General features: G+C 36.7%; 1 protein-coding gene across 7 annotated transcripts in view; it reads right to left on the reverse strand.

The window, feature by feature from the left end:
* Positions 1-691: 691 nt before the first annotated feature.
* FBXL20 (F-box and leucine rich repeat protein 20) overlaps positions 692-16,675 on the reverse strand; it is a 54,048-nt gene continuing 38,064 nt past the window's right edge. For all 7 annotated transcript variants that reach the window (XM_087915979.1, XM_026717612.2, XM_087915981.1 and 4 more), the window contains 8 exons: positions 15,938-16,064; positions 13,139-13,213; positions 11,003-11,133; positions 7,042-7,102; positions 5,217-5,261; positions 3,855-3,911; positions 2,848-3,060; positions 692-1,764 (listed from right to left, as the gene is read on the reverse strand). In XM_087915979.1, the coding sequence (XP_087772105.1) occupies positions 1,657-1,764; positions 2,848-3,060; positions 3,855-3,911; positions 5,217-5,261; positions 7,042-7,102; positions 11,003-11,133; positions 13,139-13,213; positions 15,938-16,064 (817 nt within the window). In that variant the 3' untranslated portion in view covers positions 692-1,656. The remainder of the gene's footprint in view (positions 1,765-2,847; positions 3,061-3,854; positions 3,912-5,216; positions 5,262-7,041; positions 7,103-11,002; positions 11,134-13,138; positions 13,214-15,937; positions 16,065-16,675) is intronic.

Genomic DNA, 16,675 nt, shown 5'->3' on the forward strand with positions numbered 1-16,675 from the left:
GGGAAAAAGCAACACGTCCAGTAATTTGAATGGCAAAAACAAATGATAAACATTCCTAACAAGAAGTATTCATAAAAGCAGGTTATTGGATATCACGGAAAGCGTTGAGTGACCTTTGGCATGTTTTGGGGCTCCATTTGCATTATTTGTGAAGAGAACGTTGGAATGTTGTATCATTCCCACAACCATTTTAAACCATGTCTGATACAAAAAATGGCTTCCAAATGATTCCAGTGTTGTTGTTTTTGAAACAGCAGCTTTGAGCAAATCAAACCAAGTTCAGTAAATATAATCCTTCAGTGATGAACGGGATTGGACCTTGTGAATTTTCCCATCATGAGTTCTACTTATTCCTAAGTAAAATGCAAACATCTGGTGTAGTTTTCATAAATGTCCAGGTATCTGAAAAGGATTTTTTTTTCCAATTCATCTAATAATGGAAAAGGGCATGTCACTGAAATTGGAATAATCTATGTTTGTATACCATTTCTGATTTATGAGGCACCCATTTCTTTGGAAGTAATACACTACAATAGACAAAACTTCTGTCTTCTCCCCAGATTGCGTTGTTTAAAAAATGTAGAATAATCTTTATAAAAGGGTTTTGCTTTTATAACGTCAACCCATTTCACAGCTGTGTTTCCAAACCTTTATCTCCTAGTAGTATAAAGATGCCTTTTGAAAAGAAATATTAACTTGGCATGTGTATTATATGTTCAGTCATTTCATACAGTTTCAGAATTAGACATCTAGTTTATATAAAAAAAGAAGATACTGAGGAGAGTGGGGGGAAAAGATATCAGGCCTGACATTACAGATTTCTAGCTTTATCATCACAACAATCTAGGAAGCCTCTGAGCCAAATATTATAAAAGAAGAGAAACTGCTGAACCTCCAAGATGAACATGCTCAGTGTATGTGCCGGCACAGAAAACAAGGAAGTACAGAAGCGCAGGAATCTACATCTCACAATGGCTGCTGTTTTAACATTCCTTAACACACATATGATTTTCTTTTTAAATAAAAAATATACCCATGGGCACTGTGTTTTCTTTTTGCTTTGTACATTTTCCTCCCACCTGAACAGTATCTTCCAGGTTCAGTGCTCACCCTTGTTCCTCCTCAGTTATAAACCTCTCCTTCTATCCCAACATCATTTTTTTTTTTTTTTGCTGCTTTCAGTGTCAAAAGAACAACTTTCCCCTTTCTTGGAAGCAACAGCAGTTCTTCTGATGTGCGAAGTGATTCAGCCAACAACTCTTTTCTCCCACGTGTCCCCCCCATGATTTCTTCTGAGCAGGCTCTGTAGGAATGGTTTACAATTATAGCAATCCACCCACGGGGCGATTGGGTGGGGGTGGGGGTGAGAGGAGCAAGTTCCCATAGATTTAGGTCCTCAGTTTCAGAGACCTTCTGTCTATGGGAATAAGTATGTATATACTTTTGTGTGTGTGTGTGTGTGTGTGTGTGTGTTTACGTAGGGTAAAAAAGGGGAACAATGTTTTGCACCAGCTTCCCCTGCTTTGTTTTCCAAAAGGCCCTGATCAAGGAGCACTGGCATCATTTTGTTGGCAGAGATACTGGTGTCCACTGTAACTTCTAGAAGGGTAATTTAAATACTCAGTTTGTTTTTCACACGGTAGACTGGCTCTCACGTCATAGGATGATGCAACATCTGCAGAAACGCTGTCTGCTGCCCCCCACAGATGGTGGTGGAGTTACAGGTGCAAAGTAGGCGTGGACTTTTATATTGGGTAAGTGGGTCTGAAAAGACAAACAGATTTTTTCCCGTTTAGAAAAATTTTAAAACACCAAAAACATGAATAAAGATTGTAAACTTAAAAAGTTTAACATAAAGTAATATTGGACCCTTTTTATGCAGAAAAAATATTCTGCATAAAAGATGTTTTATGGAAACCCAATCCTCCCCACTTTAGTTTGGTGCATATGCAAAAAAAATTTACTTCACTATTTTCTTCTTCTTCTTGCTTCTGTAAAGAGAACTTCCCTTAATCTTACTTTCTACAGATTTCTACAGATTTGTAAAAGACACTGCTTCACAAATGCAGGGACACAAATATGCATGACTGAAGGGCTATTTCATCATCAGGCCAAGAAGTAACATTTGGGTCAGGCAATTAAGTTTTTAAGATGCTTGAACTGTTATTTTATTGAACTATTATTATATAATTATCTTATTTTGAGCTCTTTTAAATAATGAACTGTGCAAGTGCTTTTCTGCACTGAGAAAGATCTTACTAGTGTGATACAATATCAACATTCCCTCAAAAAAGCAGGAGAGGCCCACAAACAGATCAAAGTATCTCAGAAAGAGGGAGGTAATGAGATCAATTCAATTTTAGCTATCTACTGAAGGATATTTTAATAGAAAGTTACCAATGGTCACTGGGTCCTATGAATACTTTGTAAAGTTGGAAACTAATTTCCATCTCATTCTTAACTTACCCAGGCAACAAGTCTTCAATTCTGATTTACTATTTATTCGTCACATTTATATCCTGTATTTATCTCAGCAATTTACATGGAAGTCTGCTCTAATTTTATCCCATAATGATAGCCCTGTGAGAAAGGCTGGACTGGGAGAATGATTGACCCCCAATTTCCAGTGCATTTTGTGGTTAAATAGAGGCTTGAATCTATAACTTCCCAGTTCTATGAATACTAAGTCTAATATTCTGATATTATGCCATATATCCCTTACTTTCAGTTTGAAGAATATGTTCTAAGTAGTTGCAGCTATTGTTAGGATGAGAAACGAATTAAACAAGTACAGGAGCTAGAACTATGTGCACATCAATCTATTAAATGATGTAAATGTATTCTTACCCTGAGTCTCTTAATTCCAGCTCGGGTAATCTGTTGGCAGTCATACAGTTCTATCCTTTCCAGGCTGTGGCAACTCTTGAGGTGTTCCAAGGAGGCATCTGTGATCAAGGGGCAGTTATCCAGCTCAATCACCTCCAAGCGATCATGGGCACAGGCACCATTGCCTAAATGGCGAATACCATCATCGGTGATCAGCTCACAGTGTGATAAACTCTGTCATTAAAAGGGAAAACAAAGCAACAGGTGATAATCCAGGCTTGGCTATGCAGATTTTTTTCCAATCTAATTTACCAGGTCCATGCCTCAATTATCCTCTACAATCTGCTGAAATCCTGCACAATATTTTAAATCCTTCAGGTGAAAATACACAGGTCCCATGGAGCCCCTATTCTTCAATAAAAAACCCAATTCCATATATATACTGGGTTTGCCAATTTTTCTCCCTGCATTTTTTTAAAATCTGAATCATTGATAAATGATCTTAATAATCTCCAAAATGATTGTGGAGGCTTACAAAAGTTAAACCCATCACCACAATTTAATAAAACCAAATGCTTGATGTCATATGCAATCTAACTCATAAATATGTCATAGCTATATGGACCACCACTACACGACACTGGGGTAACAGCTATGTCTATAACACCTTACTAATCTCCAGAAAGATATTTTATAGAGCGCATGTTTTCTCCTCTTCAGATTTCTGCAGTGGCTTTTTTTAAAGTCATTGCATACTTGGCCCTTTTATAATTTATAAAATCTTTTTAGGTTGACATTTAACAGGGCTGGAGTCCTGTTCAGAGCATTTAGGGAATATTGAGTTTTATCTGGTTGTATGTAAGGTATATATGTTCAGCTATATAACTCAGCCTCTTAAAAAGGCCCTTCATCTAAGATATATAATAAAACATTATCTTGGCCCTTCTGACTCATATTCTAAATTTCTATAGTGCAGATGAAAAAACGGATTGGGTAAAATTTTAGCCTGCAAGAAAAATGTAACTCACCAAAACTTGGAGCAGTGGACAGTGTATGGAAAGTTGGATTAATGTGCTGTCTGTTATCTAGAAAACAAAGACATATTTGAAACTAAAACTGTATTATACTGTATTGGCAAGAAGTTTCCAGGAACAACATAATGCTCGAAGAGGAAAGTTCCTAGGAGAAGTACTGATTCTTCTCTGGTCATTTCCACAATAAGAATTTTGGATGGAGCCAAAAGCCAAAATGTGAATTTCTTAATATAGAAAGTACTGTATTTCTAAGCCAATAATAATGCTAAGGTATCCATAAATTAGGTAAAATTTGTCTTTCTAATTCAGATCACATAGGATTTAAAATTTGAGTCGCTTTACAATTAATAACTAAGAACATTAATCTAAAGAAGATCTTTAAACTTACTTAATCATAAATTATTGCTGACAATTATGGAGGGATCTGATAAAAATAAAAAAATCACCAAACCATGTAGAACTGAAATCAATCCTCTGGACTTTAAAAAACCCTTTGTCTCCACTTTGTTCTTATTTCCAGGCTGGTAGATGGCATACCAGTTGTTTGTTTCCCATCATGTAATCTAAAGCTTTTCTTATTTATTATGTGTGTGAATCTTCATAATATAATAGTATGCAACTAAACAGATTAATCTCCAAAGCAGCAGCAGAGCAGGATCTCTATGATCTATTCTTAACTCTCTCGTAATGTGTAATAAAGAGACATGTGATGTCAGAAAACTTCATAGACACTCTTCCTTTTTTGCTTAAAGCAGCCAATGAATCAGAGTGAAGAAACTTTCTGCCTAATGTATTGCACAGTTTGAAAGATGTTTATTGGGCCACACAGAGAAAGTGGATCAGCTGCTTCTCACTAGACTAGAGCAAGCATGTCCAATCTGCGTCCCAAGGGTTGCATGGGACCCTGGACAGCTAATAATGCAGTCCTATAGGACTGTAAACTTTTAACAGTGTGTGTGTGTGTGTGTGTGTGTGTGTGTGTGTGTGTGTGTGTGTATAGCCAAAAATTGGATAGGATATGTCTGCACTTGTTCCAGTTCTGAATGTCATTATAAAATGAATAAATGTGATTCAGAGACTTATTTCAACCTTGTGGCATAACTATGAATATCTTTTCTTAGGTATAATAAAGGTCTATGAAAATAACTCATTATATATTAGTTATACCCCATCTTCATCATTACATAGCGGTCTTACAGCCAAATTATCACTCAAAAATACTTCTTGTTTCAGTGCTTGCTGTGATGCTCAAAAGCAAAATCAAGCAGATTCTTGATAAATTGTAATTTATTTTTCATCAGATAACTTTTAACTAAATAATCTAGAAAACAGGTTTAACATAGTACAATTAATTACCTGAACACATTCCTCCAAGTCCATTTTTTCAAGTTCGTGACAATTCTGGAGAACATACATACAAATTAAAGATTAATTTGTTTATAGAAACATGTCCTGGTATTGCAAAATAGTTTCATTTGTTACTACGAAGTAATTTCTGTGTAAGCAGTTGGACAATGTTTACTTAAGGATAAAAAAACCAACTTTGCCAGAGAACTCAACTGCATGCAACATATTAAAATTATTTTAGGACAAGCTAATTCTGTTCAGGAATAAATATGAACATACACAGCCCTCTTCTTTCTGACTTGGCTCTAAAAAAATATCCAAGCTTGCAGTCACAACAAATTATATAATTTTATGGAAATGTCTAATTATCAAAGCAATGTGTTCTTATTCCATGAAATGATTTTTATTTTTAGCACTAAATGGTATCAAACTGATCCAATATAATTCAAATTGATTACATTAATAAGGCACAGTTATTTGTGCATTATGGGCTTAAACTAGTCACTGATGTCCACATGTTATTACATTTCAATTCCTATCATATTGAACATCTGTCGTGCTGCTGCCCAACTTCTTCTGTAGCCACTTGCAGCCACAGAAGACACTTGCAGCCTGCAGATAGACACCACGTGGTGCGTTGTGAGGCTGTGTGGCTCATCACGCCAGTGCTGTTGCTTTGGGCAGAATGGCATGTGGCGCGTTGTGCCAGTGATGCCACTCACTGCAGGAGGCCGTGTGGCTCATTGTGCTGGTGCCATCACTTGTGGCAGGATGCCTTGTACCATGTCGTTTCTTACGATGCACAAGCTACGCGGCATCCTGCCAAGAGTGGCGGCACTGGCCCTGGTGAGCCAGGTGGCATTTGGCCCCAAGCGGCCAAAGACAGGCAACGGCACGACAGGTGTTGGGCCATGGGAGGCCTGGCTGTGGTGGTCCTATGGTAAGCAGATAAGACATCCCCCAAAATATGGTCTGGTGCTTCTTTTGGAGGCAAAAAAATTATAAGACCTGATTTTATTTTGGGGGAAACACGGTATTTATTGGTGATAAAGCATAAAGAGAAAAGCTCTATGTTCATTCATTCTCATGGTCTGTTTTTATTCTGAGACAACATATTCTGCTTTCCATATATTTCAGAAAGACAACAGAATAATATTCTTTTCATATTAAGTTTGATCTTTAATTTGCTTCCCTTTCTTCTTTGGTTTTCGGACCAATCCTACCCATTTAGCCTAGCATTACAGATTTGGGTATGTGAGACTCTGTTATATGCTTTTTTCTCTCCCATCCTTAAAGCTCCTGAGCAAGCAGCATTAAAGGGAAGCACAAGGTCTCCCAAGGAAATACTGAAACAGAAGATGTTCAGTTATGAAGTACTGACATAAAAAGCAAACAACAGCATTTACAGGTAGTCCTCAGCTTATGACCACAATTGAGTCAAAATTTCTGTTGCTAAATGAAACATTTGTCAAGAGAGTTTTACCCCATTTTACGACCTTACTTGCCACTGTTGTTAAGTGAATCACTGCAGTTATTAAGTTAGTAACACAGTTGCTAAGTGAATCTGCCTTCCCTCTATTGACTTTGCTTATCAGGTTACAAAAGGTGATCATGTGACCTCTGTAAACTGCAATTGTAATAAATATGAGTTAGTTGCCAAGCATATGTATTTTGATCATGTGATCATGGGGGTGCTATGATGGTTGTAAGTGTGAAAAATGGGCATAAGTCACTATTTTCAGTGCTGTTATAACTTCAAATAGTCACTAAATAAATTGTTGTAAGTTAAAGACTAGCTGTAATGGAAAAGGTAGCCTTGACATCAAATGCTTACCCGAGCCAGAGTTGTAAAGCCCACATCTGTAAGCTGGGAACATCGAGCTACCTCCAATATCCTGCATGGAAAATAAATGTACCAACAAATAGTTTTTAGTATTTAAAACCTAATTCTGAAATCTCAGGAAGCCAGTATAAACTAAGGAATACTTTTTAAACTCCTTGTTCCAAAATAGGCAAGATACCGAATTCTTCCGACTCCCATTTCATAGGATTTTAGATATCAGCAATCCTATCAAAAAAATAGGACTCTAATAGAATAAAGAAATAAGACAGTATAAATTTAAAAAACAAATTTTCTTTTATGACTTATTTCTAAATATTAATATTTTTACTGTTTCCCAGTATTAGTACTGAAGATTTTTCAGAAATAAAAATCTACATTCCTGCTTGCTTGACTTTCTTAGCTAAAGAAACACCTTTTAGCTGATTCCTTTTGTCATCTATCCCCTCACTTCCCCAATGCATATCACAGCCCTCTCTTTATTTGATTCTCAGCAATGCTTCATAAATCTGTTTTAGAGCAAATTAATTTTGTTCAGGTTCTCAAACCGATCTAATCAAAATTATCTTAACAATGAACTTATGAAAGAATCACACTGTTGTTTCTGAATGCTAAACTAGCTTCAGCAAGGGAGGTGGTACAGTTCATAATAATATAATGAAACTCTATTCTATAGTGGTATTTTATGCTTTTCCCTCAAAGATATGGGATATATTCTAAACATATAACACGATTACATGCTCCTACATTGTCCTGCGGATGAAGAACTGGTTACTTACCTGCAACTGTTGTTCTTCAAATACTCTGTGATTTGACACACATGATTTTATGCCTCCACCTAGCTCGATTCAGAGCCTTCCAGAGCTTACAAATTTGAAAGAAGCCCCATTCTCATATGTACTATATGACTATGCACTGTTCTCACTGAACCCTCTGAGTTCCTAAGACTGATACAAAAGACTTGAAGAAACATTAAGGTCACCTGAAATGAAGCAAGGTAACATGGTGCATTGTGTAAATCTGCAGATGACTAACTGTAAGCAGTACTTCATTATTATGATTTCTCTCATTCACATTTAGGCACGTAAAACAGAGTCTGAATGACATAAGGTTGCAAAAGCAAGGAAAGCCCTTCCAAGGACTGTATCTCACTGTAAATTCAAGTCCCTTTTTATGTTGAGTAAAGGTGGAGGCCTGAGATCAAGTGGCTGCCCACATGGTTTCGGTAAAGTGCTCTAGTCCAGAGTACAGACTGCAAGAGGCAAAGTTGGTAACTCATAATAAACCTACATGGTTGCTACTATTAGAAGACCACTGTGAGGGAAGTTCTTCCCTTTAGATAGGCATTAGAAGGCCAGGAATGAACTTTTTTACATAGTGAAACAGGCATTCAGTTCAAGTGTCATGGAAAGAATGAAGCAGTGTTTCTAGTGGTATTTAGAGCGGGGGGGGAGGATGGGGGGAAGGTGGCAATAAAAATTCCAGTGTTAAATAAAACTCTAACCCTGATTTTGAAAGAAAAAAAATAACAGAAAAAGAAACATACAAGTCTATTCTTGATAATTCAATGTCTCCGCAATAAAAAATGCTATTTTCAAGGAGATGAGATTAACTGGAAGAGTAATCAGGGTTTCAAAGAATGTAACATAGAGAGAAGGCAGAAGCTCCAAACCAAAAATGACAGAGATGCCAGAACTGTATTAGGCTTTCCATGAAATGCTTTGTAAGTGGGCTAGAAAGTAAGTATTTTCCAATAAAGAGAAAAAAGAGATAGCCACAAGATACACTGTCACTGAAGAGAAAAGCCTCATTGCTTCAAATGAAGAGAAAAGATTGAAACATGATGGATCTGATATTGCCAGAGACTGAATTACTGCTTCTCAGCAGAGGATTTCCATTTAGTTGTAAAGGAAGCATATTTTGTGTGGGCTGTTTGGTGCTGAGAAAGCAATAGGAAGGGGGTAGAGATGAAGGGAGATTGTAAAACTAACTTTCTCCCTTTATTTTAATTTAATCAATACCTCAACTCTTCCAATTGCTTATCAATTTACACATGTTGGAACAGTTCTCCCCAATTCTCTGGTTTGCCCTGTCTCATGAACAATTTTCTCAGTTCATCCTTTTCAAACTGGTTGAATAAAGCAAGATAATTCTATCACATATCTCTAGTATATAACTGAAAATCTCGTATGCGCTCAAAAAAACCTGTAGCTGCTCCGTTATTCTTGAAATCTCTTTATGAAGTTTGTTACTTGAGAGGATCCCTCACGTATCCTGGATCTATGCCATGAAGTGTTTAAAGTGTGATTATCAACACCTTGAATTATACCTGGACACACAGCAACAACCAGTGCCACCCGCAGAGCAGTAGTGTTACATGGGCTACTCTTGGGGCCGCAAAACTGATGGTGCTGCTAGACTCTGTGCCAGTTGTAGCTTATGAATGCTCTTCAACTGTAGCCTGTACAGCATGTTGCAGTAGTCTAAATGCAAGATGGCTTGAATGACTGAGCACAGGGACTCCTGATCCAGGAGAGGCCTTAACTGATGCACAACCTGAAGTTGTGCAAAGCTCTTCTAGCCGGAACTGCAACCTGCTCTTCAAGGAGCTGAGAATTCAGAAAATACCCAAACTGTGGGCTGGATTTGTCTGAGGCATTGTCATGCTATCCAGAACTAAAGATGTCAAAATCTTGGATTTTGGAACTCCATACACCCAGAGTCATTCAATTTTTCCAGGGTTCATTTAAAAGCTGCTGTCCCTCATCTAGCCTCTCACAACCCCCAAGGATTGAAAATACTTCAACTCATGGTGATGAATGATCCCAACCAATGACTTCATATAGATGTTAAAAAGGAATGAAGGGAATACCGAGCCCTGCGGCATGCTACAAGCATGGCTATAGGCTGTATCTTTCACTTCCTATTGATACCAATTTCCATCAGCCTTGAATAAAGAAGTTCAACCAGTACAACTGGTGCTATCCAGCTCCAATCCCGTAGCTGGACCAAAAGGATACCCATGTTGGTAGTACTGAAGGCCACTGAGAGATCAAAGAGAGAAAAGATAGTTGCATTATCCCATCCTGCTCTTGCCAGACATTATCAATAAGCATAACCAATGCCATTTTTGTATCAAAACCAGACCAAAATCCTGACTGAAAGGGGTCCAGATAATCCGTTTCATCCAGAACCCTCTGAAGCTACAGGCAACCACCTTTTCCATTATCTTCCCTAAGAAGGGAAGATTGGAAACAGGATGAAAATTGTTCAAGAAGATGGATCAAATGATGCTTTTTCTAAGGATTCATTATATACAAGGACTGCAATTGGTTCAAAACAATTGACTTAGAAATTCTGACAGTTGTGGTAACTGTTCACATATATACCATTTCAAGTTTAAACATGATAATTTTCATAGCTTATTGGAAAAAATAATTTACCTTTCTTGTGATTTGTGTTACATTAACAATTGGAAGTTGTGTATTTAGTATGCCTGTCCTGGGAAACTTTAGCTTGTTTTGAGCTCAAAATGTTCCCAAAATACTTGAAATAGCTATACACTTGAAACCCATGTTTTGTATTCAAAACTTGAGGGGTGGAGGTTAAAATCTGAAATGGTTAAATTTAAAAACATTTTGTACACTCTTAATTCTGATATTTCTGATGAATCCTAAGGAGTTTTGAAGAATTGAGATTAAAGAAAACGTACATAAAAGGTAAAGTATTTCAATAATGTGGAAATATGATTGGCTCTAAGAACATGCAATACAATGATAGTCAAAACTGAAGAGATTCAGCAGGAGCTGTGCTAGTTAAAAAGTTAGGCATGAAGACAGAGCATCCATCAAACAGTTCTGTTAATTCTAAAAGGTTCCAAACAGGCAAATGTATGTATTTATTTGTGTAAATGTATGTGTGAATCTTAGAGACCACAAAGAAAAAGTCTATTTACCTAAGTTTTGGACAATTTTGCCCTAACGCATTCAAGATGGCATCAGTGATGTTGGAACAGCCAGAAGCACATAGAGATTGCAACTTGTGGCATCCTCTACATATTGTAATGAGGCCGTCATCTGTTATTTGCTAGAAAAGGAAAGAAAGTCAATCATTTATAGCAAAAAGCACAATTGGGATGATGTTGTGCTCCATTTTCTCTGCAAATTCTAAAATTAAATGTTAAAAACTATTTGCTGGTGAAACAGTTGGATGAATGACTATTTGGCAACTATCTTATGAAAAACCAGAATGCCAACTACATACAATCACTTCAAATCAGTTCTTTTTCTGGATAAATGTTCCATTTTTGGCATCACCACAAACCGGTTCATGAAATTTTCTTGGAAGAAAAAATGTACTTCCTCTTTCAGCTCTTTTTATACACACATAAAAACAGATTGTATTTTTAACACATGTTGAAAACAAAATGGAGACAAGACCAACAAAGCACGATAGTTCAAAATAAAGATTTTTTTCCAGACTGTTCTACAAACAAACTTTGAAAAAAGTTAATATATAAGGCAAATAAAAGCTAATAGATTTACCAGACTAAATGCTAATATTACAATGGTTTTGGAAGATTTTACAAAATATTAAAGTGATATTCAGTATATAAAAATGTGAAGAAATAGTTGCCAATTTGAGAATTTAGAAACATTTAGTCATTCAATGGAGTCAAGCAAAGTCTTCAAAGTTTAGACATAAAAAAAATGACTTTTCCTTTGTCGTTATAGTGACAGTGAAAATAATGGCTTTTGGATTGATTGGTCAGAGATCAAAAACTAGGTCATAAAAGCATTTGAGCCAAAAGAGTATTTTAAAATCTCCCAATTCAAAATTCAAACTATGCTAGGAAAAATGCCAGCTGATAGAAGGGATTAGGCATGGAGTACCCATTTATTATTTTAAAACAGAAAGTGCCAGAAAACAAGTCTTACAAAAACTCTCTTTTTAAATGCATTAGTAAAAAGAGGGTAATGGAGGGATAGATGCAGTTTGAAATCAAGGTAGGCAAACAACTACAAGGGAAGGCTTATTATTATAAAAAAAAGTTTCAAAATTGCACAAGCCTACATGTGTAGGAACACATGCACAAAAGTACACACTTATTGATCAGTAGATCACTATGAAAACCTTGCTACCCAATAATTCAACTTAGATGTCGTTTCTACACTTGTTTTCTTGTGTAAATGAGAAAATCAGGTGAATCCAAGGGATTCAGAAAGTGGGGCATGAATCCTTAACCTTGGAAATTTGATTGGCTTGCATGAAATTTGGAGAAAACATAGGAATTGTGAAAAATGGCTTCTAGGGGAACTTGTTTATTCACAAAGTAGCTGCCTAGGACAATTTAATCACTTAAAAAAGATAAAAGTAATCAGTCAGATACGTGCTATCTCCTTTTTATTTCACAATCTACCCTTACCCTTTTTCTGGTCAATAGATCAATTTGGAAGCAAACTAGTAGACTGCAATCATCTGCCATATTTATGGGGGGCACTGATGGCTCAAAAGTATTCTTGGAACCAATGTAATATGTTTATATGCCACTCTCCCTCACCCCTATACATACTTACATAAACCTAGAAGGGCATCATAGGAAAATAGAAATTGAGAGAGAGTATCAATGTTAGCCAAGCTTTCCAACAATGCCAAAGAGTGGCCAATTAAGTAAACCTATGTTTATTCCTAAATCTATTGTGTTTAAGGATTGGTCCATTTTTTCCTTGGTGATCCTCATAATTCAGAATATGAAGGTACAAAGTCCAAAACAAAAAAAAAGTGGCAAAAAATTTACATCTGTACTGATTATAATAAGAAAATCAACTGCCTGATTCATGAAAATACTAGTTGAACTAGGATAATATAATTTACAGATTTTGACCCACTTATTCCCTCTGGCTCATGTTATTGTTCAAATTTTAAACATTTTCTTATATCCTATATTTTTCTACTATAAAATAAACAGTCATTCTGCTAAGCCAGTACTGTTAAAATAAAACATTGAATATGATATGGAAGAGGTGATTTACAAAGCTGCCATAGTATAAGAAAGAAGACAAGACTGCATTTATAAGGTCCAACTTCTTACCAAGCATGTTTGCAAATTCAGAGTCACTAATTCGGGACAGTTTGCACCAATGTATTTGAGAGCTTCATCTTCCAGCTAAGAGAAAGACAGAAATAGAAAATATAGAGAATTTCTTAGATCTCTTCATTGTACTTTTCACTTATAGCATGAGTAGACAATATTCAGACAATCTTGCTTTCTTACTCCTGCTGCCTCACTACAGATAATGTTGCAAACAAAACCCAGAAATTTGGTGATATATTTCAACACAACAAAAAATATTTTTTTTTTCACCACCCTCCTTTTTTAAAAAAAGCAACTGATTCCATAAGAAATCGCAAATGTTATTATCTGATTAACTTATTGTTATGCCTCCTGCAGCTTTTGAATTTTGAGTATATGTTGCTGAAAATAAATTATGGGTAACTCTCACTCACTTGTGCATCGACTTGTCAAAAATTACAGCAGTGCTGAAAAAATAACTTTGTGAAGATACAATTTTTACAGTGTCTCTCAATAACATGTTAATTATTATGGGGAATACACATTGAAAAGAATATCTAGTATTGGCAATCTTGAGTGTGTTTGGCAAATAACTGATACTACCATATAAGCATTTCCCATTGTGTGCCTGTTTACTCTCTTGTACAGATAGTCCTCTAATTATAACCACAGTCGAGCCCAAAATTACCATTGCTAAGCAAGAGAGTTGTTAAATGAGTTTTGCCTCATTTTATGACATTTCTTGCCGCAGTTATTAAGTGAACTACTGCAGCTGTTAAATTAGTAACAGGTTTGTTAAATGAATTTGGCTTCCCCATTGACTTTGACTGTCAGAAGGTTGCAAAAGACGATCACATGACTCTGGGACACTGCAATTATCATGCAGTTGTGAAGCATTTGAATTTTGAATATGTGACCAAGGGGATACTGCAACGGTTGTGTGAAAAATGACCCAAAGACAAAGTATCCAGTATTGTTTTAACTTCAAAGGATCATTAAACAAATGGTTTTATGACTACCTGTAACCCCCTTCCTCTTCAATGACTATAAATACAAATATCAATTTCCTTTTTGAAGATTATCCCAGTGCTAGAGTGAATATTTCAAAGGGCAAGAAATGGGTAAAAAGGAAACCTATAATAAAATAGCAAAAACCAAACACAGTCATGTGATTTTCCACTTACTAACAACATTATCTAATGATTGAGTTGCCAGTCCCTATTGTGATAGCTGAATAAAGATCATCAATATTACACAAACACCAAATAAGTATGATCTCTGGCTGCAATCAAATTTTCCATCTCTGCCATATGGTTGTTAACAACAAATGCTATCCACAATTTCTGTCTCAAAAATAGTGCAGGACTTCACTATTAAGGACTTTGTCACATTTTATTTCCAAGGGAAAACAAAGATGTTTTCCACAAAACAAAACATGCACACATTGTTTTTGCAATAATGTATTTCTTGACAGCCATTTATTCAGCAGCCATTCAAAAATATGAACAAAAGGGGAAGGGGGGAAACTTACGACCGATCTGCAAAGTTGCAGCAGTCAGTGTCCCTGCAGTCATATGATTAAGATTCAGGCGTTTGGCAATTGGATTGTAATTACAATAGTTCCAATGTCCTGAAGTCTCTATTTATGCCCTTCCCTGCCTGCTTCTCACAAGGCAAAGTGAATGGGGAAGCCATTAGCAGGGAAGGTTGCAAGCTGCTCCTGCCATTTTTTTCTTTGAGAGTCTGTTATAGAGTATGAGATCCTGGGGATCACCTACTACATAACACATGCATGTAGCATCAACTCTCCCTGTACTCCTTTGCACCAGCTTGCAATGGGCTCAGCATCTGTTCCCCACACCCCCAGCTGACGGCCCATGCTGCTGTAGTCAGAATGAGACAACTCACCATGAGACAACTCTCCATGGCCAATTCACCACGTAACTTGCTGTGGGACAATTCAACAATTCCATATAAGCATTTAAAATAATTTAAATGATTTTAATTTTTGTCATTTATATTTCATTTTATTCCTCCTTTGGCATCTTTTCTGTAATGATTTTATTCCACCATTTATTCTATCTTAATGTAACTCTTATACTGTGGCGAGTTGTCCCGCAGCAAGTTGGGCATAGTAAGTTGTCCCATGGCAAGTTGGCTGCAGCCAGTTAGCTATGGCAAGTTGGAGCTGGCAGCAGCGAGTTGTCATAGACCCTTCAGTACCTGCCTTTTTACCTGGTTGCACTCTATAGTACCCTCACCTGCCAAACTCATATCCTATCACAGCACTTCCCCACCCAACTACACTACCTGGCCACACATTTATCTGCCCTCTGGTCTCTTTCTGTACTGCCTGAGGAAAGGCTTGTGGTGACTGGGACTGTAACTTCCTGCCGACTTCCCCAGATTTTGCATGTTGGAAGCTGGTAGGAAATTGCAAGTTGCAATCATATAAGGTCCCTGCTTAATGATGTGCAATCCTTATTTAAAGATGGCAACAGGGAATGCTGGGATTGCTGTTACTAAACAAATACAGTCACATGATGTTGCACTTTAGGTCCATATCACTTGGTCCCAATTAGTGTTGCAACCCAAGGACTACCTCGAATGTTCTGATTTAAAGAAAAAATTGTGAAACATTATTGAAACACTTTTGGATAGTCTGAGATGATTTTCAATGTCTCATATATGAATCATGAGACATTGCATGAAACAAATCAGCCAATCCAGCTTTCCAGACTACTGAACTTCCTGAATCAGCCAATCCAAATTCAGCTTTTTAGACTTCTGAACTTTCCGTGGAGACTTGTACAGTACCTGTGTACAGCCTTTAAGAAACAGAGCTTTCAGTCCACCACAGCCTCTCACCAAATTTTGGATGCCATCTTTTGTCACTTGGTCACACCACGAGATATTGAGTTGTTCTAGTAGAGGGCACCCCTCACTGAAGGGGAAAAGGGATGAACACAGAAAGAAAATGCAGGTGTATATATTAACTCTAAAGATAAACATCTTGCTTCAGGAACCAAGGTAGATTAACCCTTGCTTACGTTTATTGCTCTAAACTGTTAAGTTTTCTTCTCTGATGCAGCCTTAACAGACAATCCAATTGAAAGCTATAGCTGGAACAAACAGGATAGCTATAGAAATAGGGCTGGGGAAAAGGGTTTGGTCTGGTTTTGCATCCTTATTAGGGATTTGAGATAAGAGAGCATCTCTGATTTGACTCATAATTCTCTGCATATTTCTTGTTACATTTCCAATGTAAATCTTATTGATCATGGCTGCTGAAAAGTTTATCAAAAACCCAAAATTTAGGAACTGTTCTGGGATCAGAAAACCATTTAATGGCATACAAAAAGTCATCCTGTGTCCCCACTTATCTGAGTTTCATGAACTACATTAACTACAAAAGAACCACATATTTATTTCTTCAAGTAATAAACTGGGTCTACTGCACCACTATTAGTACTTTGGATATGGAAGAGAATAAATGCATTGCAAAGGCATCTGACATATTTAAATCAAAGACAATCACTGTGAGTCTACTTTTAT

This window comes from Pseudonaja textilis, chromosome Z, assembly GCF_049901715.1.
Source record: "Pseudonaja textilis isolate UNSWEBS1 chromosome Z, rPseTex1.2, whole genome shotgun sequence".
NCBI lineage: Eukaryota > Metazoa > Chordata > Lepidosauria > Squamata > Elapidae > Pseudonaja > Pseudonaja textilis.